At 56.9% G+C, this 25,951-nt stretch overlaps 1 protein-coding gene across 6 annotated transcripts in view; it reads left to right on the forward strand.

Annotated features, from left to right (window-relative positions):
- The window catches only part of KDM4B (lysine demethylase 4B), a 137,126-nt gene extending 116,140 nt beyond the window's left edge, over positions 1–20,986 (forward strand). For 2 of the 6 annotated variants that reach the window (XM_045589112.1, XM_045589113.1), the window contains 12 exons: positions 5,463–5,905; positions 6,161–6,281; positions 7,357–7,535; positions 9,846–10,065; positions 11,497–11,573; positions 11,863–11,918; positions 12,171–12,279; positions 15,920–16,105; positions 16,188–16,352; positions 16,724–16,843; positions 17,702–17,794; positions 18,958–20,986. In XM_045589112.1, the coding sequence (XP_045445068.1) occupies positions 5,463–5,905; positions 6,161–6,281; positions 7,357–7,535; positions 9,846–10,065; positions 11,497–11,573; positions 11,863–11,918; positions 12,171–12,279; positions 15,920–16,105; positions 16,188–16,352; positions 16,724–16,843; positions 17,702–17,794; positions 18,958–19,134 (1,946 nt within the window). In that variant the 3' untranslated portion in view covers positions 19,135–20,986. Of the gene's footprint in view, positions 1–5,462; positions 5,906–6,160; positions 6,282–7,356; positions 7,536–9,793; positions 10,066–11,496; positions 11,574–11,862; positions 11,919–12,170; positions 12,280–15,919; positions 16,106–16,187; positions 16,353–16,685; positions 16,844–17,701; positions 17,795–18,957 lie in introns of those variants that run through there. The other 4 variants (XR_006743041.1, XM_045589114.1, XM_045589115.1 and 1 more) reach the window with 4 other exon arrangements.
- The last annotated feature ends 4,965 nt before the right edge of the window (positions 20,987–25,951 follow it).

Genomic DNA, 25,951 nt, shown 5'->3' on the forward strand with positions numbered 1-25,951 from the left:
CTCTCAGGGGAGCCCCAAATGCCACAGGGGGCATGTGCACAATGCCCCATTTACTTCCAGTTCAGAAAACTCGCCAGCTGGACAGTGGGTTGTTGAGGGAGCGGTTGAGTCGGCTTGGGCTGCCTAATGAAGCACCCAGATGGTCTACGGGCCTTCAAAAACAGCTTCTCGTCTCACGGATCTGGAGGCCAGAAGCCCATGATCAAGGTGTCAGTCCTGGTTCCTTCTGAGGCCTCTCTCCTTGGCTTGTAGATGCCGTCTTTGCATTCACATGGCGTTCTCCCTGTGCCAGCATCTCTGCCCTAATGTCCTGTCCTAAGGACACCAGTCACATTGGATTAGGGCCTCCCTGATGACCTCACCTGAGCTCATGACATCTGCAATGACTCTAGATAAGGCCACACTCTGAGACACTGGGAGTAGGACTTAACACAGGAATTTGGGGGGTGGGGACATAATCCAGCCCATAATTGAGAATAAACACGCTAAAACCGAGAAGCCTTGGGTTACTCCTGGGGGTACCCCGAGTGGGGGTGGAGGGGTACATGGTGTCACGTGCCATGGTCCTTCAGGCCCTGCACTGGCGTGTGTGCTCCTGGACATAAGAATATGAATGAACATGCATGTTCTCTAAGGCAGTCGGGTGGTCGAGTTTGGGTTGTGATGGTTAATAATGAGCTCTCTGAGGTGAGCCCTGGGACTTAGGGCTTCATGAGGGGGGCTGCTTTCCTAGCTTGCTTGGAGGTTCCATGTCCATTGAGAGTAAAATATGTGCTATATGTGAAACCACAAGCCACGTGAAGGGAGATGTGGAGGACACTTGCTCTCCTCACCAGTCGTTGCACTCACTCCCCTTTCCCTCAACAGTCCCACCCCAGAACCCCTGGGCCTTTTCCCAAAGGGTCTGCACTGCAGGGATGGTCACAGTGTCAGATGGTGTCATGTGCCCAGGACTTGGTACAGTCCTCCAGGGCTGTGGCTTTCATGGCTTCCAGCGGCATGTGGACCCAGGCAAGGATGGGGCCATTTCCGGGTGGTGCATCTGCTAGGGCTGATAGTGCTCCCCCGTGTTCAACATCCACCTAGTCCCTGTCCCGTGACAAAGCCCTGTATCCAAGAAGGAGGAGTTGAGTTGTGTGTGTGGGTCTTTTTCTGGAAAGGAAGTGGTCCCTTGGGGCCCTGGATGTGGCTGCCACTGCTAGAGAGCCTCCTGGGAGCCATCTCTTGGGCCCTTGTGGGAAGACAACTCTGAATGCATCAAATAAGCGTTTGCAGTCAGGGGTGACAGCAAGCACATCGGGGAGTGAGTAGAAGGTTTTAAAGTGGTTTCCAGACTTCCTTTAATACCAGCTTAATGTCCCTAAAAGCTGTAAGTGCTAAGGATCATGTCATGTGTGAGCAATAATTTTATGTTTGCAAAGGGAGACCATTTGCTGTCGCTCACACACTGGACACTTTGACAACATCTGGGTTCTGGAGGGGCAGACGGAAGCCCTCGGGGTAGGAGGGACTCTGGGCTGGCTGATGGGGCCCCCAGAGCCTGGGAGGCTGCTTCTCAGCTGCAGGTGTCCCCACTCTGCACCCACCGCTGGGTGGTCTGAGAAGAGCTGCTGCCCTGGGAAAGGCCCCCACCCGCATGCCCACCCCTCACCCAGGCAGCCGTTTCAGTCCTGGTTTGCTGCGACAGCAGGGGCTCCTTTCTCCTGTCTGGCTGTGGCCATGTCACAGTGCTCTCGCCCCACCTGTAGTTTCTCACAGTTTGGGGGATGGGGCAGTAGGGGCAGTGCCAAGACCCAGGGGGGCTGGTCCCGCCAGTGCTGTACACTCCCAGGCAGAGCACGCAGCCAGAGGGACCCACCCTGAGACATCCCAGGGCCTTGAGGAGACAGGAGCACCCTCTGGGCAGTTCATGGTCATGGAGCCCCTGGTTTCAGAAATGGCCTGACAGCTTGTGACTGGCTTTAGGCCAGGACAGCAAAGGCTGCTGTACCCAGCAGGGAACAGATGGGCTGGGCCTTTATGTGTCTTCTCTTGGAGACACATCTTGCCATGTAGGACCCCCCCCCCCCCTCCCTGCCCCCAGCCCAGTCCATCTGGGCCTCACCCACACGAGGCTGCGCCCTGCTCGGGCTCTGCATGGGAAGAAAGCAGGAGTAGCCTGGACCATGGGACTAAGACCACTCACCCTGGCTGGGCAGTGGGTGGAGGGTGTGGAGTGGAGTGTCTCCAAGCCAGATTGCAGTCATGATGCTACCACTACATTCTGTGGGCAACATATAGCAGAAGTTGAGCTTGGGATCCCAGATCTATCACGTCATCTCAGTGCACCCCTTACCTTGGCTCCCTACCCCCGACCCCAGTGAACTTGGTGCCATAGAGAAGGTGTGGGAACTCCAAGGAACCTGCCCGGGTCATAAAATCAGTGGGGGTAGGAGTGCTCTTGGCTGTGGCATCCTCCCCACTGCTAAGAATAGTGTTAAAGGGTCTCAGCTTGTCTGCTATGGCGGGAGGCAGTCCCTGCATTCTGCCCACCTGTGTCCTGAACCCCAGGAAGTGGGAGGCCCTACCTACTGGGGAGGGACTGTCGGGGATCCTAAGCCTCCCTTTTTTCCCTTGACCCTAAGCCTCCCCTTTTTTTTCTATTAATCCTTACCAGAGGATAACTTTTCCATTGATTTTTAGAGAGAGTGAAAGGGAGGGGAGAGAGAAACATTGATGTGAGAGACACATCAATTGTTTGTCTCCAATGTGCCCCTGACTGGGGTTGTGGATCAAATCTGCAGCCCAGTTACATGCCTTTGACTGGGAATTGAGCCCATGACCCCTCAGAGTGGGCTGATGCTCGAACCACTTAGTAATATCAGCCAGTGTGACCCTAAGCCCTTTAAATGTAAAATTTCTGCTCCATTTTGGACTTCCTTGGGCCCCAGCAGGTGGGGAGCTTGCTGAGTTCTGACAGTGTGGCCCCTGGTGGGGTATGAGATGGGAGGGGAGTCCTGTGGTGACAGAACCGGAGCCCCAGGTATCCTTCCTGGCCTTGGGCTTGTCCCCTAAAGGGCCCTCTGTGTTTGTCTCCCTCGGCTTCCCAGAGCCTGGAGACATGGGGAAAAGGTCGGAACTTGTATCTTTTTGACAGCAGAGCCTCCAGAGTGGAGAGTAAATTGGACCCACTGTCCTCAGGATGACAGACTGGTGCGATTCTCATTCAATATTTGGACTATGAGGGTGGAAGAAATACTGACTTTCCTTAGAGAACAAAGCATTTATCTGAAAGTGCCTTTTACACAAATAGGATAGCGGCTCTAAGGGCCAGCCTCTGTGCTGGGTCTGTACATTAGCCCCGACACCACCCTGGCCACTCATCTCCCAGGCCTGTGGTCACCTCCTGGGCCGTGGTCCTGTTACCGGACATTACTGTGCAATGCTCCGCGTCTCTCTCTCTCCGCGTCCCTGGATGGGGAAGGGGCCTTTATTGTAGGGAGCCATCCACCACTGGAGGGGAGGGAGATCTATTATTTGCTTTCCTTGGCCAGATAGCTTGCCCAGACCCCTAAGGGTCTGGCAGGGTAGGGTCCGGGGGAGTGGTTAAGGCTCCCCTTGTTGGGCAGAGGCGAGGGGAGAATCCTGGGTGCCTCCAGAAGACTCAGGACCAGGAGGCAGGGGCCAGGGTGGGGTGAGCATCCCCTGCCTTCTGGCTGATGGAGCCTCTCTTGGGAAACACAGGTTATGCTTGCCAAGGACGCCATGGGCTGTCCCACAGCCAGTGCAGGGCTGCAGCTGCAGACGCAGGAGGGTGGGAGCAGGGAGCGAAGGAGGGAGGGGGGACTGGGATACCTCCACACAGTTCCTGAGGCCTGGCTCCAAGCTCTGCAGCCCCTTATTGGGAGTGGGTGGGCAGTTCGGCTCTTCTCAGTGCTTTGGGCTGGTGTCTGCTGGCAGGCAGGTTCCTTTGCTTGTTCCTTCTTGGAGTCAGTGCTGATCAGGGGTTAAGTGACAAGCCCTCACCCAAGGTCATCAGCATTTATACCGTCATCTTTGGCTGAGGAACAGGGGTGACATATGGACAGGTTTTTATAGCAAGAGGTAAAAATGTGGCTGCCGTGTTGCACACCAGAACTCATTATACTTCCCGTTGTCACTAGTTTCACATGGAGAGGGATGGATCTTTGCCCTCCATTTGTCCCTATTTTCCCAGCCTGAGACTGCTGAGCACAGGTAACTCTGGGCCTCCGAGTCCTGTCAGCAGCACAACCCTCATTCTGGGGTGTTCAGGAACCACTCATTGCAGGCAGCCAAGATAGCTGGTCCCCTGGTTTCCAGCCAGTGTTCTTTATGTAGCATCCTGAACCCGCGGGGACCTGGGACACCCAGATGATCTTTGTGCCCATTCTCCAGACAGGGCAGGCAAGGCCTGAGGACTGCAGAGTTCACTGTGCTCCCAGCCTGCCCTGGTAGGTCATCGCCCTGGTAGGTCATCCTTGAGAGCAGAGTCCCTGGGGCTGCCATGACAGTGACCTCACACATATATTTGCTGACAGTCTGGGAGGTCAGAAGCCTCATGTGGGCCTCCTGACACGGACCCAGGTGTGGCAGGGCTGGCTCATTTTGAGGCCTCAGGGCAGGGTTATTTCCAGCTTTTGGAGGTACTACATCCTGGGCTTGTGGCTCTTCCTCCCAGCATCAGCATCCCTCTCACCTTCTGTAGTCATGGCTCCCTCTGACCACAGCTGGAAAAGGTCCTCTGCTTTTAAGGACCCTGTTAGTACACTGGGTTCACCCAGACCATCTTCACTCACCCACTCCCATCTGCAAAGTCATGACCATTTCAGGTTCCACACTCACAGGACCCAGAGCTAGGATGTGGGTGTCTCTGGAGACTATGATTCTGCCAACCACACACCCATCCTGGCCCCCAATTAAAATGCCATGGAAGACACCCTCACCTGTTGCCCACCTGCCCTGTCAGCTGCCAGGAAACCCCCCAGCACTGGCCCTTGAGGGGGAAGGGAATTCCAGGCCCTCCGGGCCCATCTGCTTTTGGTTCCTCTTAAGTAACTTCTCCTTTGTGGTTTGTTGTTTGAGACTTTGCTTTTAAAAAACTCTACAAGTTGTGTGTTTTCACTGTAGAAATACACAAAACTCATATATCCCAAAGGAAAACAAATCCTGCCTCTTCTCCCCTGCCCCTTGGGAAAGACACATATCTCTCCTGTACCTCAAGCTAACCCCAGAGGCACTTTGAGCACGGGCAGGGGTGGCGGCTCCCCTAAGACTCGGGAGTGGCTGGTTTCCTGCCACCTGGCAGCATAACCCGGCAGTGACTTTAACTTGCTGGAAGCCTGTGTTCTTTTGGGGAAGGCCAGAGGGGTTTCTCCCCGCTCCAGCCAGCTCCTGCCTGGGGCAGGGGCCTCCCATGAGGCCACGGGCCTCAGCTGTAACCGGTCTTTCCTCTCTCCTCACAGAGGACAGGAAGGGCAAACTACGGCCAGCCAAGGCCAAGAGCGACCGGAAGAAGAAGAGCCCCCTGCACCCTCACCACCCACTCCTTCCCGAGCTTCCGCCAGCCCTGCCCATCCAGTTCCCCAGTGAGGAGGTGCTGCCGCCCCCACTGGAGCCCCCAGTGCTGACCCCTGGCCCTGAAGTCACTGAAGAGAGCCCCTTGCCACCGCCCCTCAACGTCATGCCCCCCGAGGCACCTGGCGAGGAGCTGGAGTCGAAGTCGCGCCCCATCATCCCTATGTTGTATATGGTGCCCTGGGCCAGCCAAGCCACATGTGAGAAGGGCCGTGTGTCCTGCCAGCAGGCGTCTGAGCACTTTCCCCAGAAGGGCCCCACCTGGAAGGAGCAGCTAGCCCCCATGGAGCTGACGGAGCCTGAGGAGGACAGTGGAGCCAGCGAAGTGCAGGTAGGATGCCCTCCAGGCCCCTGAGGCTAGGGATCCTGCCTATCCCTGTGCCCTGGCCACAGCATCCCGGCTCATGAATGGCGCCCTTGGCTCACAGAGGCCTGTAGCGTATGTGTGGCTTAGAAACCACAGTGGCTCCTGCCACCTCTTCCTGCAGTCTCTCACTCCCTACTGGGGAAACTGAGGGCACACTGAGCCGAACCTGCCCCTTTCTCTGAACTGTGACCCAAAGACACTTTCTGTCCTGTGTTTCAGGCACCGTCAACATTTTCCAAGTTGAAGATGGAGATCAAGAAGAGCCGGCGCCACCCTCTGGGCAAGCCGCCCACCCGGTCCCCTCTGTCAGTGGTCAAGCAAGAGGCATCCAGTGATGAGGGTGAGTGAGGTTGCTGTCCCCTGCCTGCTCAGGCCGCAGGCTGTGTGACAGAGGAAGCCTGTGAAACACCCCTCCCCATGCAGGCAGCTGTCATTAGAGGCACCAGGGCTTAGACCTCCGCTGGCCACGGTGGGGTAGGTGACACAGGGCGGCTGAGCCCAGCTGTGGGCCTTGGAGAGGTTGGAACAATGGGCTGTGGGAGCTGGATCTGGAGCCTTAGCAATGGAGGCTCGGAGATGAGAAGCTTGTATTTAACACTCGGCTAGAATCAGAGCTACTATCTCGTGGGCAGAAACCCTGGGAAGTCAATTTTTCTTCTTCTGCTTTAGCCTTCCACTTATGAAGCATGTGGAATTTGAGAATCTTCTGGATGACTTCTTGTATTCTGAATCTGATTTGAAGGCTAGGGCAGGGTGGGTTCTAGAAGCTCCATGGATCACAGGACTGAGCTCCCAGGAGTGGAAGGAAGATGAGATGTGCCTTGAGTCCCTCCAGGTGTCCTCGGCCTCATTGGGAGGGCGTGTACCAGGCGTTCTGACCCAGCCCAGCCGCTGTGAGGTTGGGGCCTCAGGATTGAGCACTGGCTTCCGGGGCAGGCTCCCAGGGAGCGCTGAGTCTCAGGTGCTCAGGAAACCCAGCATGAGACTTCGGGGAAGGGGCTGGTAATGACAGGCAGGGAGGGGAGGGAGGACAGAAGAGACCTGCCTATTAGTGACCTCCATCTTCCCTTAATAGGATTTTCTGGTAACGCTATCTCTCCTCCCTCTACACCCCCTTTCTCTCCCCCTCACCCCCCCAACTCTCAGACACACTCTCTTGACTCCTTTGAGCTTAAGAGTCTACCTAACTAGCTAAGGTTTGACCCAGCCCATCTCCCACCCCCAGACAGGACCAGCCCCTCCACCCCAGCCTGGGTGGCTTGGTGGCCTCTCTGCAGAGAGACTCAGGGGCTGTGTGAGTGGGGACATATCACCAAGGATTCTCTGGGCAGTAAAACTACCTACCCTTCGAGGGGGGGAGTGGACCTCAGGCGAGGTTTAACTTTTTCTCTCCCCTCCACCCTCCGGTGTTCTAGAAGCATTTCCTTTCTCCGGAGAGGAGGACATGAGTGACCCCGAGGCCTTGAGGTCCCTGCTGTCCCTGCAGTGGAAGAACAAGGCTGCCAGCTTCCAGGCTGAGAGGAAGTTCAATGCGGTGGCTGCCCTCGCCGAGCCCTACTGCGCCATCTGCACCCTCTTCTACCCGTATAGCCAGGTGAGCACAGACCTCACAGGGCCTCACAGGGCACTGTCTGTTCCCCTCAGTGCTATCGTTCGCTCTGCTGAAAAGGAACTCTGGGCGGGTGATGGGGAGAGAGAACCCATTTGCTGCAGGAGCCACAGTGCAATCAGCTAGAGCCTGGAGGACGGGAATGGGAGGGAGGGGACAGTCACAGGAAGAAGCCCATGAAAGTTCAGGTTGATGTTTCAATGGGAATAAAAATGGGGTATCAGACCGAGGGGTGGGGGGATGGCGTGGAGGCATCATGACCACTGTCCTCAGAAAGTCCTCAACTTGGCCTGGAGTTGGCACCAGCTGGGGCTAAAGGGCATGGGTGGTGAGCAGCCAAGTCCCAGAGGTGAGCTGGGGTGAGGGCAAAGACCCTCTGTGACCCAGCTGGGACACCAGAGCTATGAAGACCTGATGGCTCAGCCCTGAGGCAAGCACAGTGTCCTGTACTTTCCAGTCTAGGGCTCCTCTGTCCCATGTTTCTCAAGGTGGGAGCCTGGCGTCTCCCTGCACTCTATTGTGTGCCATCAGCCTGCCCCATCTCCCTCGTAACCTCTTATTTCATCCCCTTGTCCCCCTCCCCAGCCCTGACCATTGCCTGCTTTCCAGCCCTTTCCTCCCCCACAGGGCCCCTGCCCTTCCTATTAGTGCCTTAGCATGGCCAGCACAGGCATTTGTGAGGCTGCTCTGTCCATGTACTCCCTGGCTGGAGACTGCCGGGCCCACCACTGCCTTCAGCCAGGCCACATGCCCTGTGGCCTTTGACAGCTGCCCGCATCCGATCCTCATGCCACACAGCAACAGTGTGCTCTTCGATGTCCTCAGGGTCTCCTTTCCACCCCCAACCCCCTGTCTTGCCAGACAGATTTTTGTTCATTCTTTGAGTTCACTCGTTTGCCACCTCTTCCAGGAAGCCTTTCCAGATCTGCTGTCCCCGACTGGCTCTGGGATGCCCCACCTTGAGCTCTCCACTCTCCTCTGCTCTTGGTCCTGACCCCTGGATTGTGAGCCCCTGGAAGACAGAGCCAAGTGTCGCTTGCTCTTTTGGGTCTTGTGCTCCTAGCCTAGTGCCTGGTGCTTTCTACACATTAGCCAAGCTGCCCTGGGGTCTGTGCCCTCTGTCAAGGGCAGCGTGCCCATCTCTAGAGCTGCCCAGACTGTCTGTAAGCAGACTTAGCATCTGGAGGAGGAAACAAGTGATATCCAGATGTCTCCTCCGGGCACAGCCCCCTCAGTGCTGCTGGAGAGGCTGCTGGAGTCAGCCTGCTGGCACCTCCAACTTCAGACGTGAATCTTCCTAATTCCAGCTGTTCAGCAGTCGTGGCTAACTTTAATCAGCCCGCAGTGCCGGCGGGCTTGTGGGCCAACTGTTTCCAAAACCCGGGGCCCTTGCAGTAAGCAGGGCTGTGGCTGGACACACTTCCTGTTTGGAAAAGCCATTTGGGGGCAGATTAGAGGGGTGGGAAGAGACTGATATGAGGCTCTTGTTTCAGAGCAAGTCCCTAATGTGAGGTGCCACCATCCTCCTGACACCTGGCCTGTGAGGCCAAAGGTCCCCGGTGGAGCTCTTTCCTCCTGGGTCAAGAGCAGGGCAAATCCTCCTCTCACACCTTGGAGGGCCTGGGAGGCTCTTTGGGGAGCCCCATGCCCTGTGATAGGCGTGGGGGTACCAGATCCCAGTGCCTTGGGCAGGGTCATTTCACCACATGGGGAGATCTGGAGAACTCATTACAGCCATCATGGGGTATATATTGGAAGTGGGGAGACATCCACATAGGTATACAGATACATGGCATCAGGTGACCACAGAGACAGGCCAGGGCTACTGGTCACCTGGGCAGGGCAGGGTCCAGAACAGAGATCTGAGTGCTCCAGGCAGGAGAAAACTGTGTGTCCAAAGGCCCTGGGGCAGATGGCATCTGGGGTGTTGGAGGAAGAGCAAGGCCCATGTGGCTAGAGGAAGTGGGTAAAGGGCTGTGAAGCCAAGAGGGTGAGGGCACCAGGGTGGTGTCGGTGCTGTGTCCGGATGTGACCCTAACAGAGGGTTTTCAGTGGGAGCAGGACAGGATCTGACTGTGTTTGGGAGAGCAGGGTGAGGGCTGCAGGGTGCACTGGGGAGGCCGCGGGCATCTTGGAAAGAGGCCTCAGTGCGACACCTGGGACAGTGGGAGGCCAGCTAGGGGCGTGTTTGGTTATAGAAGCAGCTTGAAGGATGGCCTCGAAGTCTGGCTTAATGATGACAGGTGGCCCCATGCTGGGCTCTCCACTGAAACCTCCCCCCACCCTCTTCTACAGTCCCTACAGATGGAGAAGGAGGCCCCGCAGGCGTCCCTCGGGGAGGGCCCTTCTATACCACCTTCCAAATGTGGCCAGAAGACGCGGCCGCTGATCCCTGAGATGTGCTTCACCTCCAGCGCCGAGAACACAGAGCCCCTCCCCGCAAACTCCTACATCGGTGACGACGGGACCAGCCTGCTGATCGCCTGTGCCAAGTGCTGCCTGCAGGTCCATGCCAGTGAGTGGGGTCCCACACCACAGGCAGGCTGGGCTGGAGGATGTGGGGGCTGCGGCAGGCAGCTGTGCTCGCCCTTTTAGGATGGCCACCGTCTCGGCTGTGGAGCAAGAGTCCCTTCCCCTCAGCTGCTGTTTAGGGGCTGTCACAGGCCCTGGGTCCTGGGGCGGCGTCCTGGCCTTCAGGGGAAGACTTCCTGCTCTTTCCCCTGGCCAAGGTGTGCCTGCCTGGTCCGCCTCCTTCCAGCCAGCTCTGCTGAGCCTTGCCCTGCCCTCGGGCCGGGAGCCCAGGAAGAGATTAGGTGTTTGTTATGTAATACGATGATCTGCTTTGGGGCCAGAGTTGATGGTAAAGTTATGACTCTAGAGAGGTCCAGATCGGATATGCCTCCTGTCAGCAACCAGCCTCTCCCAGACCCTGAAGCATAGCCCACGGAGACAGCAGAATGGACCTCTGCCCCCTTCGTAGGCATCAGGGCAGGGAATGAGCTTGAGATCTCAGGAAGAAAGAGCGCTTCTGGGACCATGTAATTTCCCGCCCCACAGAGGAAAGCAGCCCTTTGTCCCTAGTCTGTCCCTCCTCTGTTCCAGCAGAGGCTACTCGGGGTCATTCTGTCTCCCGTCTGAGAGCCCGTTGATTCAGTGAGATGCCCTCCAGGCGGTCTCCCGGGGACCACTCTAGAGGGGCCTGTGGTTGGCTTCTCAGGGAGAGAGGTACCTCACTAACCTCAGGAGGCAGAAGGCTTAGCACAGGTGAGTTCCTTGAGACTTGGCCCTGGAGGCAAGTGAGCCTTCTTTCTGCAGGAGCCAGGCCCCCCAGGCCTGACCTTGGCTGAAAGCCTCAGCAGAGAGCACAGAGGGGTCCAGTGTAGGCTCTTGGGCACTTGCTGTCCTTTGGGGTCTCCTTTGGGGACCCCTTTGCACCTGGCTGTGCCTGCAGTGCTGCTGGGCAGTGATCCAAGGGTGAGCGGAGCCCCTTGTTTTGGGGAGCAGCACCGTCCATGTGCCTCCTCCTCTGTGCTCTCTCCGTTTTGAACCATGACCACGTTCCAAAGCAAACCGCCTTTGTGACTCAGAACCTCTGACTCGTGTATCAGAAATAACTATTCGCCTGAACACTGGGCTGGCGCACCCAGCCCAGCCCATCCGAACCCCAGTGTCCACAAGGCTGACTTTGCATGTTATACAATTTCCTGGTAACTTTACAGGGTCATAGCTCAGCAGAGCTTGAGGTGGGGGGGCAGTGACAGGGCCCTGATCTCCTTCCCAGCATCTGTTTCCAGACCCTTCTCCTGCTGTGTGCGTGACTGGGACTGAGGTAGGGAGGAGAGAGCAGTTCCCGCGGAGCCGAGGCTGGCTTCCAGAAGGCCCCGAGCTTCGTGTGCAGCTGCAGTGACAGGTGCACCTGGCTCAGCCGTCCTCCGCTGCCTTCCAGGTTGCTACGGCATCCGCCCGGAGCTGGTCAACGAAGGCTGGACGTGTTCCCGGTGCACGGCCCACGCCTGGACTGCGGTAACTCACCCCTGCAGTTGGGGTGGTACTCTGAGAGCTGTCCAGCCCCATGGGGGAGCCAGGCCTGGGCCCTGGGCTTGCCCGATCCCGCAGAGTGACCCTGGGCTGGCGACCTCACCTCCAAGGGCCTTGGTTTCTTCACCTTGGCAGTGAGGGGGTGGAGCCCGACGCACCCCCGGCCCCTCCCTTTGGTGACTGCTAGCTTGAAATGTAAAGACCATGCCCCAGAGCAGCATGGGGGCAGCCCTCCCTTGACCCCCCCTCGCCATGGGCTTGTCTGTTCCTGCAGGAATGCTGCCTGTGCAATCTCCGGGGAGGAGCTTTGCAGATGACAACAGACAAGAGGTGGGTAGAAGGGGTGCTGCTTCTCCTGGGTGTGTCCTAGAGGTGTTGGTTCCTCCTCAGGGCCTCGAGTTGGGGCCGGGGGACCAGGAGGAGCAAATAATCACTCAGATTAGATTATCTTTTATAAGTCCTATAAGCCCTGACTGGCCAGCAATAGCGCTATGGACAGGGGCTGTGCCAATAGAGTGAGAGGGCAAGGGGCAGGGAGGAGATAGAGGGCACCCATGACCCCTGACTCCCCCTCTCCCCCAGGTGGGTCCATGTGATCTGCGCCATTGCAGTCCCTGAAGTTCGGTTTCTGAACGTGATGGAGCGCCACCCCGTGGACATCAGCGCCATCCCTGAGCAGCGGTGGAAGCTGGTAGGACCCCTGGATCTTGTCCTGTCCGGGGGGAGGAAGCATCAAGAAGTCAGATGCCATCAATGTCAGTCTGGCCAAACCTATTACTTCCTGCCTGGTCCCAAAGGCACAGGTCCAGAAGCCAGAGGCACAGAGGTGCGCAGAGAGAGGCCCCCTCGGGGCGGCACAGGCTCCTGCCCCCACCTCTGCGCAGAGAGGTCCTCCACACTCTCCAGAGGCTCGTGCACTTCCCGCCTTTTGCATAAGCGGAAGCCTCACCCTCTGCCCTGTGCTTTCCTTGCTACCTAACTAGCCCCACTTTTCTAAAAAAATTGTGGTAAAAACACTTAGCGTGAGATCTTCTGAATAAAATTTTAGGTGCACAGTCCAGTATCGTTAGCTATTGGCACGATGTTGCGTGGCAGAGCTCTGGGATATATGCAGCGTGTGGAACTGCAACTCAAACCTGTTGGCTGGCAACACCCCCTCCCCGGACACCCACCCCTCCAGCTGCTTCTCTGAGTCTGACGGTTGTGCGCGCCTCCTTTCAGCGGGATCCTGCAGCGTTTGGCCACTGCGTCTGGTTTCCCTCACTGACATAGTGCCCTCACGGTCCCTTCATGTTGTCTCAAATGGCAGGATTTTTATCATGGCTGAATAATACTCCAGTGTGCGAATGGACCACATTTCTCTATGTATTCGTCTATCGTGGGCACTTGGGTTGTTTCCATGTCTTGGCTATTGTGAATAATGCTACAGAGAACACAGAGGTGTATACAGGGTGGGGCAGAAGTAGGCTTACAATTACTCATGGCAAATGATAAAATAAATGATACTACAAGAGTAAACTGTGTTCTGCATATTCACAAGTGTAAACCTACTTTTGCCCCACCCTCTATACTTATCTCTTCAGCATCCTGTTTTCATTTCCTCTGTATATATACGCAGAATAAAAATGGCTGGATCATATGTCCGCTGTTTTTAATTTGTGGAGGAATCTCCATACTGTTTTCCATAGTGGCTGCACCAGTTTACATCTCACCAACAATGCATGAGGTTCCCTTTTCTCCACATCCTCACCACACTTACCTCTTGTCTTCTTGATGCCTGTGATGATAGCTCATGGTAGTTTTGATTACTCTGATGATCATTGTGCTAGCACCTTTTTGTACCTATTGGCCACCTGTACATCTTCTTTAGAAAAATGTCTATTAGGTCCTTCACTCATTTTTAAATTGGGTTGTGTGTTTGCTGTTGAGTTGTTAGAGTTCATAACTGACCCCTGGTGGTTTACGTCAAGCTTCCCATCTAAGGAGCATGTGGCCATCCTCGGTGAACCTCTGGGGCAGCAGGCAGTGTGGGCAGAGGGTGACTGTTAGCATGCACGGGCTTCCTTTCCTGGCTCGGCCACCAGCCAGCTGTGTGACTCCAAACATACTCCTTGGCCTCTCTGTGCTCAGCCTTCCCCTCTCTAGCATCCTCATGGTGCACACTGGGGGCCTCCCAGCAAAGCCCTGCTTATGCGGTCTGAGCGCTGTGCCTGCTCTCAGGCTTATCGTTGCTGTGAGTGTGTGGCAGCCATGCTGGGGTGTGTCCCACTCAGGGATGGGGGGTGGCAGCTCTGATGGGGACTGTCGTGTGGCACTTGGAAGCTGGAACTTGGGCTGGGGCATCCGAAGCATCCATGGTTGTCTTTTCTTCCTGTTTTGTTTCCCAGCTTTTTTCTTCCCATTTTATTCCCTGGGCAGTCCTGGGTTTTGATGTGCCTGCAGAGGGCAGAAGGCAGAGGACTTGGGCTGTGGGCAGTGGGCCTGGTGGGGAGTCTTGTGGGAAGGAACAGAGACACCCACCTCAAGCCCACAGGTGCTGGGCCAGCAGGCAGAGCTGAGTGGGCACCAGCCGGAGCCAGTGGGGGACAGGGACCTCAGTCATGGAGTGCTGGATGCAGGCGGGCAATCGGGAGGGGCTGGTGGCCTGCAGGTGATTATGGGCATAAAAGCTTCATCATTCAGGTGGAGTGATGGTGCAGTGCACGGCCCGTAATCCATCCTCCCCCAGACGCTTTATGGAGCATCTGACATTTCCAGCTTGCAGCCTCTTCATTACCAGCACTTGTAACGATGAATTAAAAATCCTTTTACACGAGGCTGGCTTGTACTGCTTAATGGAGCCACGCAAGGAAGCCAGTGGTTAACTCCTGCTTGCCCAGCTGCCCGCCCATCTTCCCAGGCCACAGGCCACATGTTCGGGAACAGTCACTCCAGGTCTCCGTCCATCATCTCCCAGTCTTCCCTGGCCATCGTCCCTGGTGCCTGGGGGGAGGGGGTGTGTGGTTCTGGTGAGTAGGGGCTGGCCCTGTCTGCCCAGTGGCCTGTGCCGTGCGCTCATCCCCTCAGCAGGCGGGGATGGATGCTGGAAAAACCCAGACACTGGGCCCATGCCACGCTCAGCTCCTGACAGATGGCCTGGCCCACATTCTCTCTGATGCAGAAACTCAGAATAATGAGCTGCCACCCACTGGGGCCGGGGGATGGTAGTGTTTTGAGTTAGGCCAGGCCGATGGTTTCTCCCGGGCCTCAGGTGGGGCAGTGAGAAGCGCAAGATCGGGAGCCCTGCTGGCTCCTCGGGGACCTCAGGTGCTGTGCTCACCTCTGCTCTGCGGGGGGCCCGGGCTAGAGGTTAGTGCCACGTGGGGCATGTTGCATGTCAGTGCGTCCCCCAGGCCGGCGGGAGAATTCGATATTGACGGTTTAATAATGAGATCTCATTGCTATTGATCGGTGTGGCAGCTCCTGCGGCGCCCTTGGCCGCCGTGCTTATCTGGCTTTTGAACATGGCTTACGGCGTGATAAAGGCTGCTTATTAAATGCTCAAAGTGACGGCAGCAGCGGGCCTGGCGATGCTGAGCCACCGTGTGGGGGTGCCGGGATGCTGATGCCATAGGAGCAGTCACTCCAGGCAGGGGCGTTCCCACCACAGGAACGCCCTCCCGCAGACCCTCCTCCTTAGGAAGGAAGCTACTCGGCAGTGCTTTTTATTCACAGTTAGGATAGAATTCACTATTGTAAAGTTAGCCATTGGGCAGTAGCTTTTAATACCTTCACAGAGTTGTACAACTATCACCTTTAATTCCAGAGCATTCTGTCTTCCCCAAAAGAGCCCTCAGCCCCCCTGCTCCTGGTGATCCACCTCCTGTCTCTGGATGTGCCGCCCAGACATTTCCCATGAATGGAATCCCACTGTGTGGCCTTTGGGGTCTGGCTTCTCTCACTGAGCGTCCTGTGTTCAAGGCCCACCACGTAATGAGTGTCAGTGCGTCCTGCTTGTTTTGGCTGAATTGTATTCTGCCACGTGGCTGTTGGTGCCTGCTGCCGGCTCCTCTGGAGGGCCGTGTGTCAGGGCCTGGGAGTGCTCCTGGGGTGGGAGGGAGCCACAGGCCAGTGGTTTGAGGGGCTCTCCCCCGTGGCGAGGCCCTCCGCCCCTTGCTCACCGGACTCCCTGGGCTTTTCCCAGATGACCCCAGCCAAGGCCGGCCTGCCGGGGCTTCTGTCTCCCGGCCCTGGGCCTTGGGGGTCACTCCTGGGAAACAGTCCTGGAAGCTCAGTGGGGGGCTCCAGTCTGGTGCCGGCCAGAGCCCCATTTTCTCTCCTTGTCTCCTCAGAAATGCGTGTACTGCCGGAAGCGGATGAAGAAGGTGTCTGGGGCCTGTATCCAGTGCTCGTGCGAGCACTGCTCCACGTCCTTCCACGTGACCTGCGCCCACGCCGCAGGGGTCCTCATGGAGCCAGATGACTGGCCCTACGTCGTCTCCATCACCTGCTTCAAGCACAAGTCGGGGGGCCACACCGTGAGTGCCAGCCCTCCGCCCCGCCCACTGCCCGCCCGCCCGCCCGCCCGCCGAGCGCTGACGCGGCTTCTCCCTCCGCCAGGTCCCGCTCCTGAGAGCCGTGTCCTTGGGCCAGGTGGTCATCACCAAGAACCGCAACGGGCTTTACTACCGGTGCCGCGTGATCGGCGCCACCACGCAGACCTTCTACGAAGTGAACTTTGAGGACGGGTCCTACAGTGACAACCTGTACCCGGAGAGCATCGCTGTGAGCGGTGGGCGGGCACAGGGTGGGCAGGCGAAGCAGTCAGGAGTGCCCACATCCCGCAAAGAGTCACCTGTGTCCAGGCCCCTAAGACCCACTGGACAGGTCTAGGCCACAGGCCTAGCGGGGAAAGAGCAGAAAGCACTGTCAGTCCAGATGAGCCCACAGCAAGGGCGGCCCCCAGGGTGGCACTGCATCACCCCCCCCCACCCCTGCCCAGCACCCGATCCTGTAAGCTCAGAGTGCCACTGGCTTCCACAGAGCCCACCATCTCACCTCCTGCCACATTCTGGCCTCCGCCCCCTAAAGTTTTACATATGTCTCCTCTTCCCCTGATTGACACCCCCCGCCACACATATTCCTGTTTCTAACAGAGTCGAGACTGTGTCCGGCTGGGACCCCCACCCGAGGGGGAGTTTGTTGAACTCCGGTGGACTGACGGCAACATCTATAAGGCCAAGTTCATCTCCTCTGTGACCAGTCACATCTACCAGGTGAGCAGGGTCCTGTCTTCCAGGCGTAGGAGGTGGGGGACCCGCAGGATCGGGTGGGCCCCTGAGTGTGCTGTTGAGGACTGAGTGTCTTTGCCCACTTAACCCAGAAAGTTAGGGCTTGTGATAGTTTTAAGCTGGAAGGGGCCTCAAATTGATTAATATTTCCCCTTACAGATGTTTTCTCGATTTTTTTGTGGGGGAAGACATAGATAACATAAAATGCACTATTTAACCATTTTTAAGCATATAGCTCAGTGTCCCTGATTTTCTTTTTTTAATGAAGACGGACGGTTGTTCCTTCCTATGATTGTGGAAGAGAAAGTGTTTACAGGCGTGGGACCCTAGAAGAAAACCACCCATGACCCAGCACCACAGATGATGACTGCGAATTCTTTGCTGTTTTGCTTTCTCTTAGCAGAGAAAACAAAACAATCTGGACCTTTCATCACTTTGAAAAAAAAAATTATGTATATATACATTGATTTCAGAGAAGAAGGGAGAGGGAGAAGAGAGAGAGAAGAGAGGGAGTCATTGATTGGCTGGCTGCCTTCTGCACGTCCCACACTGGGGATGGAGCCCGCACCCGGGCCTGTGCCCGGACTGGAATGGGACCATGACCTCCTGGTTCATAGGTCGATGCTCAGCCACGGAGCCATGCTGGCCGGGCAGCCGCCTTCCCTTGTAGTCACATCCCTTTCCCTCTCGTTGCCCTTAGTGATGAGTGGGGACATGAGTGGCCAGTGGGGATGCCCTGGACCAGCTCCCTTCCTGGCAGTTGAGCAGCAGTGGCCTGGGTGGCGGGACCTTGGGAGTGAGTCCTTGTGCTGGGCACCAGCCTGAGAACTGTGCCCCGGACAGGTGGAGTTTGAGGATGGGTCCCAGCTGACAGTGAAGCGCGGCGACATCTTCACCCTGGATGAGGAGCTGCCCAAGAGGGTCCGGTCACGGCTGGTAAGTGGCTGCCCTCAGTAGCCCTCAGGATCATGGGATGTGGCCTTGACCTCCTCGCCTTGGCCTTTGCTCCCCTGGGGGGCAGCTCCCAGGGAGTGAGCTGGCAGATGGGGGCCCGTTGGAGGGCCGTTCCCAGTAAGAGCGCAGGGAGGAGGCGAACCTGCACCAGGCAGGCGCACGGTGACACGTCTGCACGCGGCGCTCCAAGGTTGGCGGTGCAAAAAGAGACACTTTTCTAAGGCTTATCCCTTTTCAGAGGGAACAGTGAGTCCCGGAGGTGGGAAGCCATGGGCCTTTCCTCCGCCCGCCCATCGCTGTTCCCTTTCTTTTGTGTTTAATCCGAAGGCCAGGTTTTGAGGCGCAGGCAGCTGTGGCTCATTCAGAGCTCAAAGTAAGAGCTGGCGTGTGTGTGTGTGTGTGTGTGTGTGTGTGTGTGTGTGTGAGAGAGAGAGAGAGAGAGAAAGAGAGAGGAAGGAGTGCCCAGCTGACCTCAGACACCATGTCCCCTTGGGGAATGGAACACAGGCGAGCAGCTGCACTTCCATCACTTCTCATGGCCTCCTGTGGGACAGAACAGGCCCGGCCACCCCCTTCTAGGGCCAGTGACGGAGGTGTTGGACCCTCTGTGCCCACCTGCTGGGAGGCTCACACACAGGATCGGGGGTTACACAGAGGCAGGGCCACTGAGAAGGAGAAGCCATCCGGTGACTAATTGTCCCTCTCGGAAGGTCGTTAGGTGAGGGACAATTAGTGGAGCCCTGACTCAGCCTGTCGTGGCTGCTATAACAGACCACGGACTGGGCGGCCTAAACCACAGGCATTGTTTCCCAAAGTCCTGGAAGCGGGAAGTCCAAGTTCAGGGTGCTGGAAGATCAGGTGTCTGGTGAGACCCACTTCCAAGTTCACAGCCAGCCACCTTCTGGGGTCCTTGTGTGTGTGTTGTGGGGGAGGGGGCGAAGACAGAGGGGGGAACACTCAAGCCGCACAGCACTCACTCTGGGGTCCTTCTCAAAGGTCACCATCATGGCCTAATGCCTTCCCAAATGCCCCGCCCCTAATACCATCACACTGGTGGGTAGAGCTTCGGCACAGGAACTTGGGGGACATAAACCTTCAGTCCATGCACCCCCTTCTGCTCTAACTCCTGTGCTTTGGTCCCACAGTCGGTCAGCACCGGGGCGCCGCAGGAAAGCGCCTTCTCTGGAGAGGACGTGAAGGCCGCCAAGCGCCCGCGAGTGGGCGCTCCGCGAGCCGCCGAGGACGCGGGGCGGAACCCAGACTACCTGGCCTTCATGGAGAGCCTCCTGCAGGCCCAGGGCCGGCCCCGAGCCGCCTTCTAGGACAGCCGCCGCCGCCCAGCCACCCCGGCCCCGCACAGCAGGCGGCGCGGCCCGCATCTGCTTGCTGTGAATTCCTGTCCTCGCCTCCCGCCCCCAGAGGCTACCTCCGTGCTCTGCGGGGACAGGAGCAGCGGATGCTGGGCCCAGACTCAGGGAGTGGGGTCGCGCCGGCTCTGGGGGCATCGGCGGGGGCTCGCGCCACCCCTACTACTCAGATTCGTAAACCGTAAGCTCTTCTTCTCGAAAAGGTGCTACTGCGTTGCCTGCCTCCTGAGCAGCCTTTGAGATTGTGACTCCTGTACATAGATCTCCTTTGTGAGGCTCTTTCTATAAATACTTATTGTTTAAAAAACTCAAGAAAAAAGGAAAACAAAGAAGAGGAAAAAAGTCCCTAAAGTTGTTTTGTAGATTTGTTGCTTTAAAAACAAAACAAAACAAAAAATATTCTTTTTATTAGAACTGAGACGTGCTGAGGGAGACAAAAGCATCTCATTTTTTGTTTGTTGTTGTTTGAAGATCTCACTCCTCTGTGAGCAGGCAGGGAAGTGCGTGAGGCCTGGAGGGGAGGACACCCAGCGACAGGCGACGCCTGCCACTCTGCTCTCCCCCTGACTTTGCGGAGGCCTGCGCAGCTGGCCGCAGTGCCAGCCCTCTCTGCCAGGCAGGAGGAGGCTGAGGACCTTTTGGTGGCCAAGTGCTGGCCATGGCGTCTGGGCGCCTCCCTCCTGTCTGAGCACCTTTGCAAATAAACAATCTCTTCCTGTTTGTTCCATCTTTTGCTTCTTCCCCCGGGAGAACCATTCCACAGCGAGGCCTGCATATGCGAGAGGGCTCTGTGCAGACTGACTGTCCCTGGTGCCACCCAGGACCCCTCAGCCTGCTCCGGGGAGGGAGCCCCAAAGTGGGTGGCCTGCAGCCGGAGCAGATGGGTGCCAGGCTTTCGGGGAGGGAGAACACAGCCGAAGCAGGCCTCCAGGGGCCCCGTCCAGCCTGTGTCCCCGGCTCCCGGGCCCCTGCTTTGGCTGCGGCCCTACATGGGGAAGGGGCATGGAGAGGGCTTCCTGGGACCCGCGGGGCTGGCAGCGTCCTGTCCTGTGACCCGCGTGTCTGGGAGAGAGTGAGGAGAGAGGGGGAGGACCGCGCTGCTTTCAGCCTGAAGGACCTGCCACTTCCGGTGGTGCGCTGGACTTAGGCGAGAAACACGCTTTCCCGTGAGCTCAGCCCGCGCCCTCCATCCCTGCCTGCCTCTCCCTGCAGGACTGACAGCGTCACTTACGTGTATACATTTTTTTAATTAAAAAAAAAAGTGTTCTAATGATTACCAGGCCAGAGGAACTATTTAAGGAAAATGGAGAGTATGTAAATGAGCCGAGAACCTTTCATTCCCTTGGTGGGGGGCAGAGGGCAGGTGCCCGAGTGGGCGGGGCGGGAGGGACTGAGGGGCGTCACCAGGGTGTGGGGGTCTCCCTCTGCATGCAGCAGCCCGCCTGGTGGCGCCATCTCTGTATTCATATGTAGTTTGAAAATGCTATTTATATTGTAAAGAGAATAAAAAGAAGCAGGCAGATACTCTGTGGCCCGCGGGGTCCTGGGGGTCTGAGGGGTCTGGCCGTGGCGGGGTGTCTGGGTCGTGCCCCTGTCATGGGTTTCGGGATGACCTGAGCAGACAGGTGGCCTCACAGCAAAGGGGAAGCACATTTCCCATGAAGATATGTGACGGTATGTGCAAAAACAGAAACCCACCCACCATGATTTTTTTCCCATCCAAGATTAAGGATGTGCTGTATTTTTGCCTAATTTCCCTGCCTCTAGGTTCATAATGAATTAAAGGCTCATGAGCACTGCGATTACAGGTCCCTGTCGTCAGTGTGTCTTCATTTCTGAGCGGTGCCTGGGCGACAGGAAGGCGGTCCCCCAGCGGCCTGGCCCCTCGGCTCCCAGCCCCCAGGGGGAGGGCTCCTCCCCAGGCTGATGTCCACAGCTTGTATCTGCACAGATTCCTCCTGAAGGCTTTCTGGCCCCTCAGGCAGGTGGGGCTGAGGTGGCTGTGGCAGTGGGTCCCTCTGCAGGAACAGTCAAGCAGCACCCTCTGTCTTTGACCCCTCTCTTGTTTGGAAAAAATGGCTGCCCTCTCCTGCTGCCTTCTCAGCCTCTGCGCAGTTCCCGTGACGCCTGAGTGGTGGGCATCTATGGGGCATGTAAGGCGTGGGTCTCCTGGCCCTGGGGTGAGTCTGGGCCTCTGGCACTCATGAACATGTCACTCATCTCACAAGTACTGGGAAATAACCCAACATCGCAGGCCTGATCCCCGCCCTCAAGCTGACACCAGTGAGAGAGGCAGACAGTAAGACGTACGGGATTTACAGTAAAATGTAAAGAGCGGAGGGGGCCATGGTAGGCTGTGCTGTTACTAGCGCCCTGTTTTTACACAGGAGCCCTGAAGATGAGGAAGTGAGCCATGGGGACAGCCCGTGCAAAGGTCCTGGGGCAGGACTGCTTGAGATGGTGGAAAAGCGGCCAGGAAGCCTGAGTGGCTGAGCAGAGTGAGAGAGAGGGAGGTGAGAGAAGGAGGTGATGGGAGCAGGTCGTGCAGGGTCTGTGGGCCGCAGGGAGCACCTCTTCCTTCATCCCAAGGTGGGTGGGAGCCTGGAGGGCAGTGGACTGAGGAGGGATGGGACTTGGCTTGGGAGCTCACAGGCGCCTTCTGGCTGCTGCGGGAGGACAGCCTGGGGGTGAGGGTGGGAGCTGGGGATCAGCGGGGAGGGAACGGCACTGAGCACCTGGAAAGATGGCGCTGCCATGAGCTGGAAGGGGGCAGCCTGTGCAAGGGCCGGGGCTGGGGGGAGAGCCCCAGGAGAAGAGACGAGCTTGGGGCCAGGGCAGGGCCTTTAGATGTCAGCTCAGAGGTGATGTGTTTACTGGACTGTGAGAAGGGACTCAGAACTGGCCCCACGATGTTTGTACAGGCTGGTGAGGAGGAGCAGCCTATGCATGGGGTACCCCTCCCTGAGCCTCGGCTTTTCCCCTGCAGAACGGGTGTCCTTGCAGGGCAATTGTGTCCTGAGCAGAGATTTCCTTTGGTGAAGTTTACATCCAGCCACAGCCATCTCACCCGACTTCTCAGACCCTTTTCAGGGAGAAGCTGCCCTCAACAGCACCAGGACTCAGTTTCCCCATTTGCTACAGGGACCCTCTGCATCACTGACTAGAGAGGTCAGTGTCCTCTGAGCCTGCCCAGAGCTTGATGGACACGTTCGGTCCTCAGCCCCGGGCTGGGGGCCGCAGAGAGCAGGCCCAGGTGGTTGGCACGGCAGCAGCTGGCCCGCCGTTACCATCATTCTCTGAAACGTCGTAAAACAGGGAGGTGTGTGGGACAGGCCCTCATGGTCTGCAGCCAGGAGAGACCGGGCTGGGCTCCGCGTGTGCAGCCGTGTGGAGCTAATGGCCCTGGGCTCAGCACTGCAGGGCTGGACCACTCATCAGGCAGCAAATGCTTGCTGCGCACCTGCCTGTGCCGGACCCGAGGAGGTAGCTGAACAAAGGGACACGGGCATTGCTTTTGTGGAGTTTAGAGTTCAGGAGAGCAGGCAGAGGACGGGAACTTCAGGGACCATAGCTGCATCTCTGACACATGCCCTGAAGGGCCAGACGGGAGGAGGGGGTAGAGGTCCTGGACACTAGGATGTCCAGGAGACTTCTTAGGAGGTGAGGTTTCACGGGATCCAGCCCCTCACGGCTGTCCTATCAGAAAGACGCGGGCCAGGGGCACACTGTGTCCAGTGCCCCATCCTCCTGGGCCCAGCAATCGAAGCCCTCAGGCCAAATCCAGCCCTCCATTTGTTTTTGTTTTCATCCTTACCCGAGTATTTCTAGAGAAAGTGGAAGGGAGGTAGGAAGGGGGAAGGGGGAAGAGAAACGGTCGTGTGTGAGGGACACGTCGATTGGTTGCCTCCCACACGTGCAATTGAACCCAAAACCTTCCGTCTGTGTGCCACTGCTCTAACCACCGAGAAACACCAGTCAGGGCCTCCAGCTGTTTTTATAAATAAACCTTTATTAGCACAGCCACACCCACTCATTTAGCAACATCTATGGTGGCTTCCACTCTACAACAGCAGAGCTGAGAAGTCAGACATGTTCAGCATCTGGCCTTTTACGGAAAAAAATGGTCCTCATCCCAGACCTAGAGTAAGTGGGAGGTGGCTGCCTCCACACCTACTGGGTGCCTCTGACAACATCCTTCTCCCATGGGGCAGCCCTCCTGCCCAGACCCACCCCATCTCTCAAAGCTCCCTGATTCCTAGCACACTCCCTCCCCTGTCCCCCAGGAAGCATGGCAGAGAGAAAAGACTGACCAGGGACCCTCCACTCACCCATCACCCATCCTCTGGGGCTCTGCCCTCCACAGCCCCGCCACCTCCGCTGGTCCTGCTCACTGTTGGCGAGAGACCCAAACCTGTCAGGTGTCCCAGCCCCGCAGGCTCCCCACCCCCGGGGACCGCCATCAGCCTGTGCAGAAAAGGGTTCGGGCTTCCGTTAGCCCCGGTGTCCGCCCCGGTGTCTGCGGCTCTTACCGTGGTGCTGACATCTGTGTCTGCTCCCACCACACGCCCCCTCGCCAGCTGGGCCCCGTCCCCAGTGCCCCGCTCTGGCACCTCCCCAGGGGCCGTTAGCTTGTGGATTAGATTTACTTAGCACTTTGGCTCTGTCACTGGAGAAAATAAGAATTATTTGCTGTCATGGGCAGCATGAGGGGTGACACACAGCCCAGGCCCAGGCGAGGCCGGGAAGAGTGCGTATCTGGGTGCCTGCTGCTCCCCAGGGGACGGACAGACGCCTCCCGGCAGCTTCCTGGGGCGGTGGGGGCGGGCCTCTCCCAGCCCCCCCCCCAGCTGCAGCAGTGTGTTTACTTTAAAAGCACAAAATGTGGCTGCAAAGTGGGGCGTTTGGAAATGGTTTATGTGGCACTGACCCTCCTTAGTGGCCTCCGCTGACCCCCAAACACTGCTCTGTTGCCCCCATATTTATGTCAAAGGACCACAAGCTGGTGGCTTATCGCAGCAGACATTCTCTCCCGTCCTGGAGGCCAGGAGTCCCGAGATCCCGGTGTCCGGGCCTCCGGAGGCTCCCAGAGCGGGTCCGGCCTCTTCCGGCTTCTGGTGGCCCCGGTGGCCGCATCGCTGAGGGTCTGCCTTCTCCCCCTGGCCTCTCCCCGAGTCCGTCTTTCCTCTGTCTTTAGTGTCTCAGCCTTCTTCATATAAGGATACCAGTCACTGGATTCAGGGCCTGCCTGAATAATCCAGAATATTCTCTTCGTCTCAAGAACCTTCACTTGATCACATCTGCAAAGACATTTTTTATTTCCCCGAATAAGGTCACAGGTTAAGGAATTAGCACCTGGTATATGTTTTTGGGGTCCTCAGGCCACTCCAGCATCCTTCCCCCATCACAGACCTAGTGACCCTGAGGTAACTGCCTGGTCCCAAACTGTCCCGAGCTTAAGGATAAGGTCTTAGTCTCCTCGGCATCTGCTGAGCTCTTACATCATAGCCCAGTTTCACGTTCTTCCGACCGTAACTAAAGTCACCCAGGGTGTGTGGGAGCCCCCATGGGAAATAGACAGTAATGTGTAACCCCAACTGTGCCACAGAGAGGGAGAGGAGAGAAAGAAGCTGATCGGTGGGACTCTGGAAAACAGTGCTTTGACCAGACACTGTGAGGCTACAGACAAAGATACTTCGGCACCAACACCGTACGCAAGCTAGGAACTGGTTCTCTACGGAGCTGCTTTATGTGAGTCCTGGGGTTGAACAAATGAGTAAATATATTGCAGGTGATGGAGCCAGGTTCCTCTGAGTCAGAGAAAACCATTTAGGGAATGCTCACAAAAAGGATACAGGCTGTAGAAAGAACACAGGATCCAGACCTAAGCCAAGGCTAGGAAAATTTGAACAAGATAAATTACAGTATTGAATTATAACCAATAGAATAAAATGTCCAAATTGCTACGAATAATTGAAATGATAGGTAAATGGGCTGGGGGCCCTGGCTGGAGCATCATTCCTGTACACCAAAAGGTTGGGGTTTGATCCCCAGTCAGGGCTTGCATACATGAGACAACTGATCAATGTTTCTTTCTCACATCAATGTTTCTCTCTCATCCTTCCTCCCTCTCTCTGTAAAAAAAAGAAAAGAAAATCAATGAGACATATTCTTACCCTGGCCAATGTGTTCCGTGGTTCGAGCATCGGCCCACACACTCGGAGGGCCATGGCCTCAGTTCCTAGTCAAGGGCATGTACCTGAGCTGCAAGCTCACTCCCTGTCCTGGGTTGGGGCACATGTGGAAACAACCAGCCAACGTGTCTCTCATATCGATGATTCTCTCTCTCCTCCTCCCCTCCCTTCCGCTCTCTCTAAAAGCAATGGAAAAAATATCCGCAGGTGAGGATTAACAAAAACACACAAAAAGCATATCCTTGGGTGAGGACGAAAATAAATAGGCTGGGAGAAGGGGCAGGTGAATTTTGCTGGATAAATGTAGGCGGGAAGAAAGGACGGGGGTTCACATCCAGTCACTCAGCAAACGCCGACAGAGCGCTTGGTTGTCCAGGAGCCTGAGCTGCAGGGGGAAGGAGACCGGCAAACATTGTCTCTGCCCCGGGGGAAGCACCTATAATTTTACGTTGAATTCCTGCAGCCAAATGACACCCCCATGCCTCTGTGCCCCGATGTGCGATGGCGAGTGCCACCTGCCCTTACCCTGCAGGACGTGATCTTTGTCTATTGGATCAGCGCAAAGCAGCCTCTGATCGTGG

The sequence above is a fragment of the Pipistrellus kuhlii genome, unplaced genomic scaffold, assembly GCF_014108245.1.
Source record: "Pipistrellus kuhlii isolate mPipKuh1 unplaced genomic scaffold, mPipKuh1.p scaffold_m20_p_30, whole genome shotgun sequence".
Classification (NCBI taxonomy): domain Eukaryota; kingdom Metazoa; phylum Chordata; class Mammalia; order Chiroptera; family Vespertilionidae; genus Pipistrellus; species Pipistrellus kuhlii.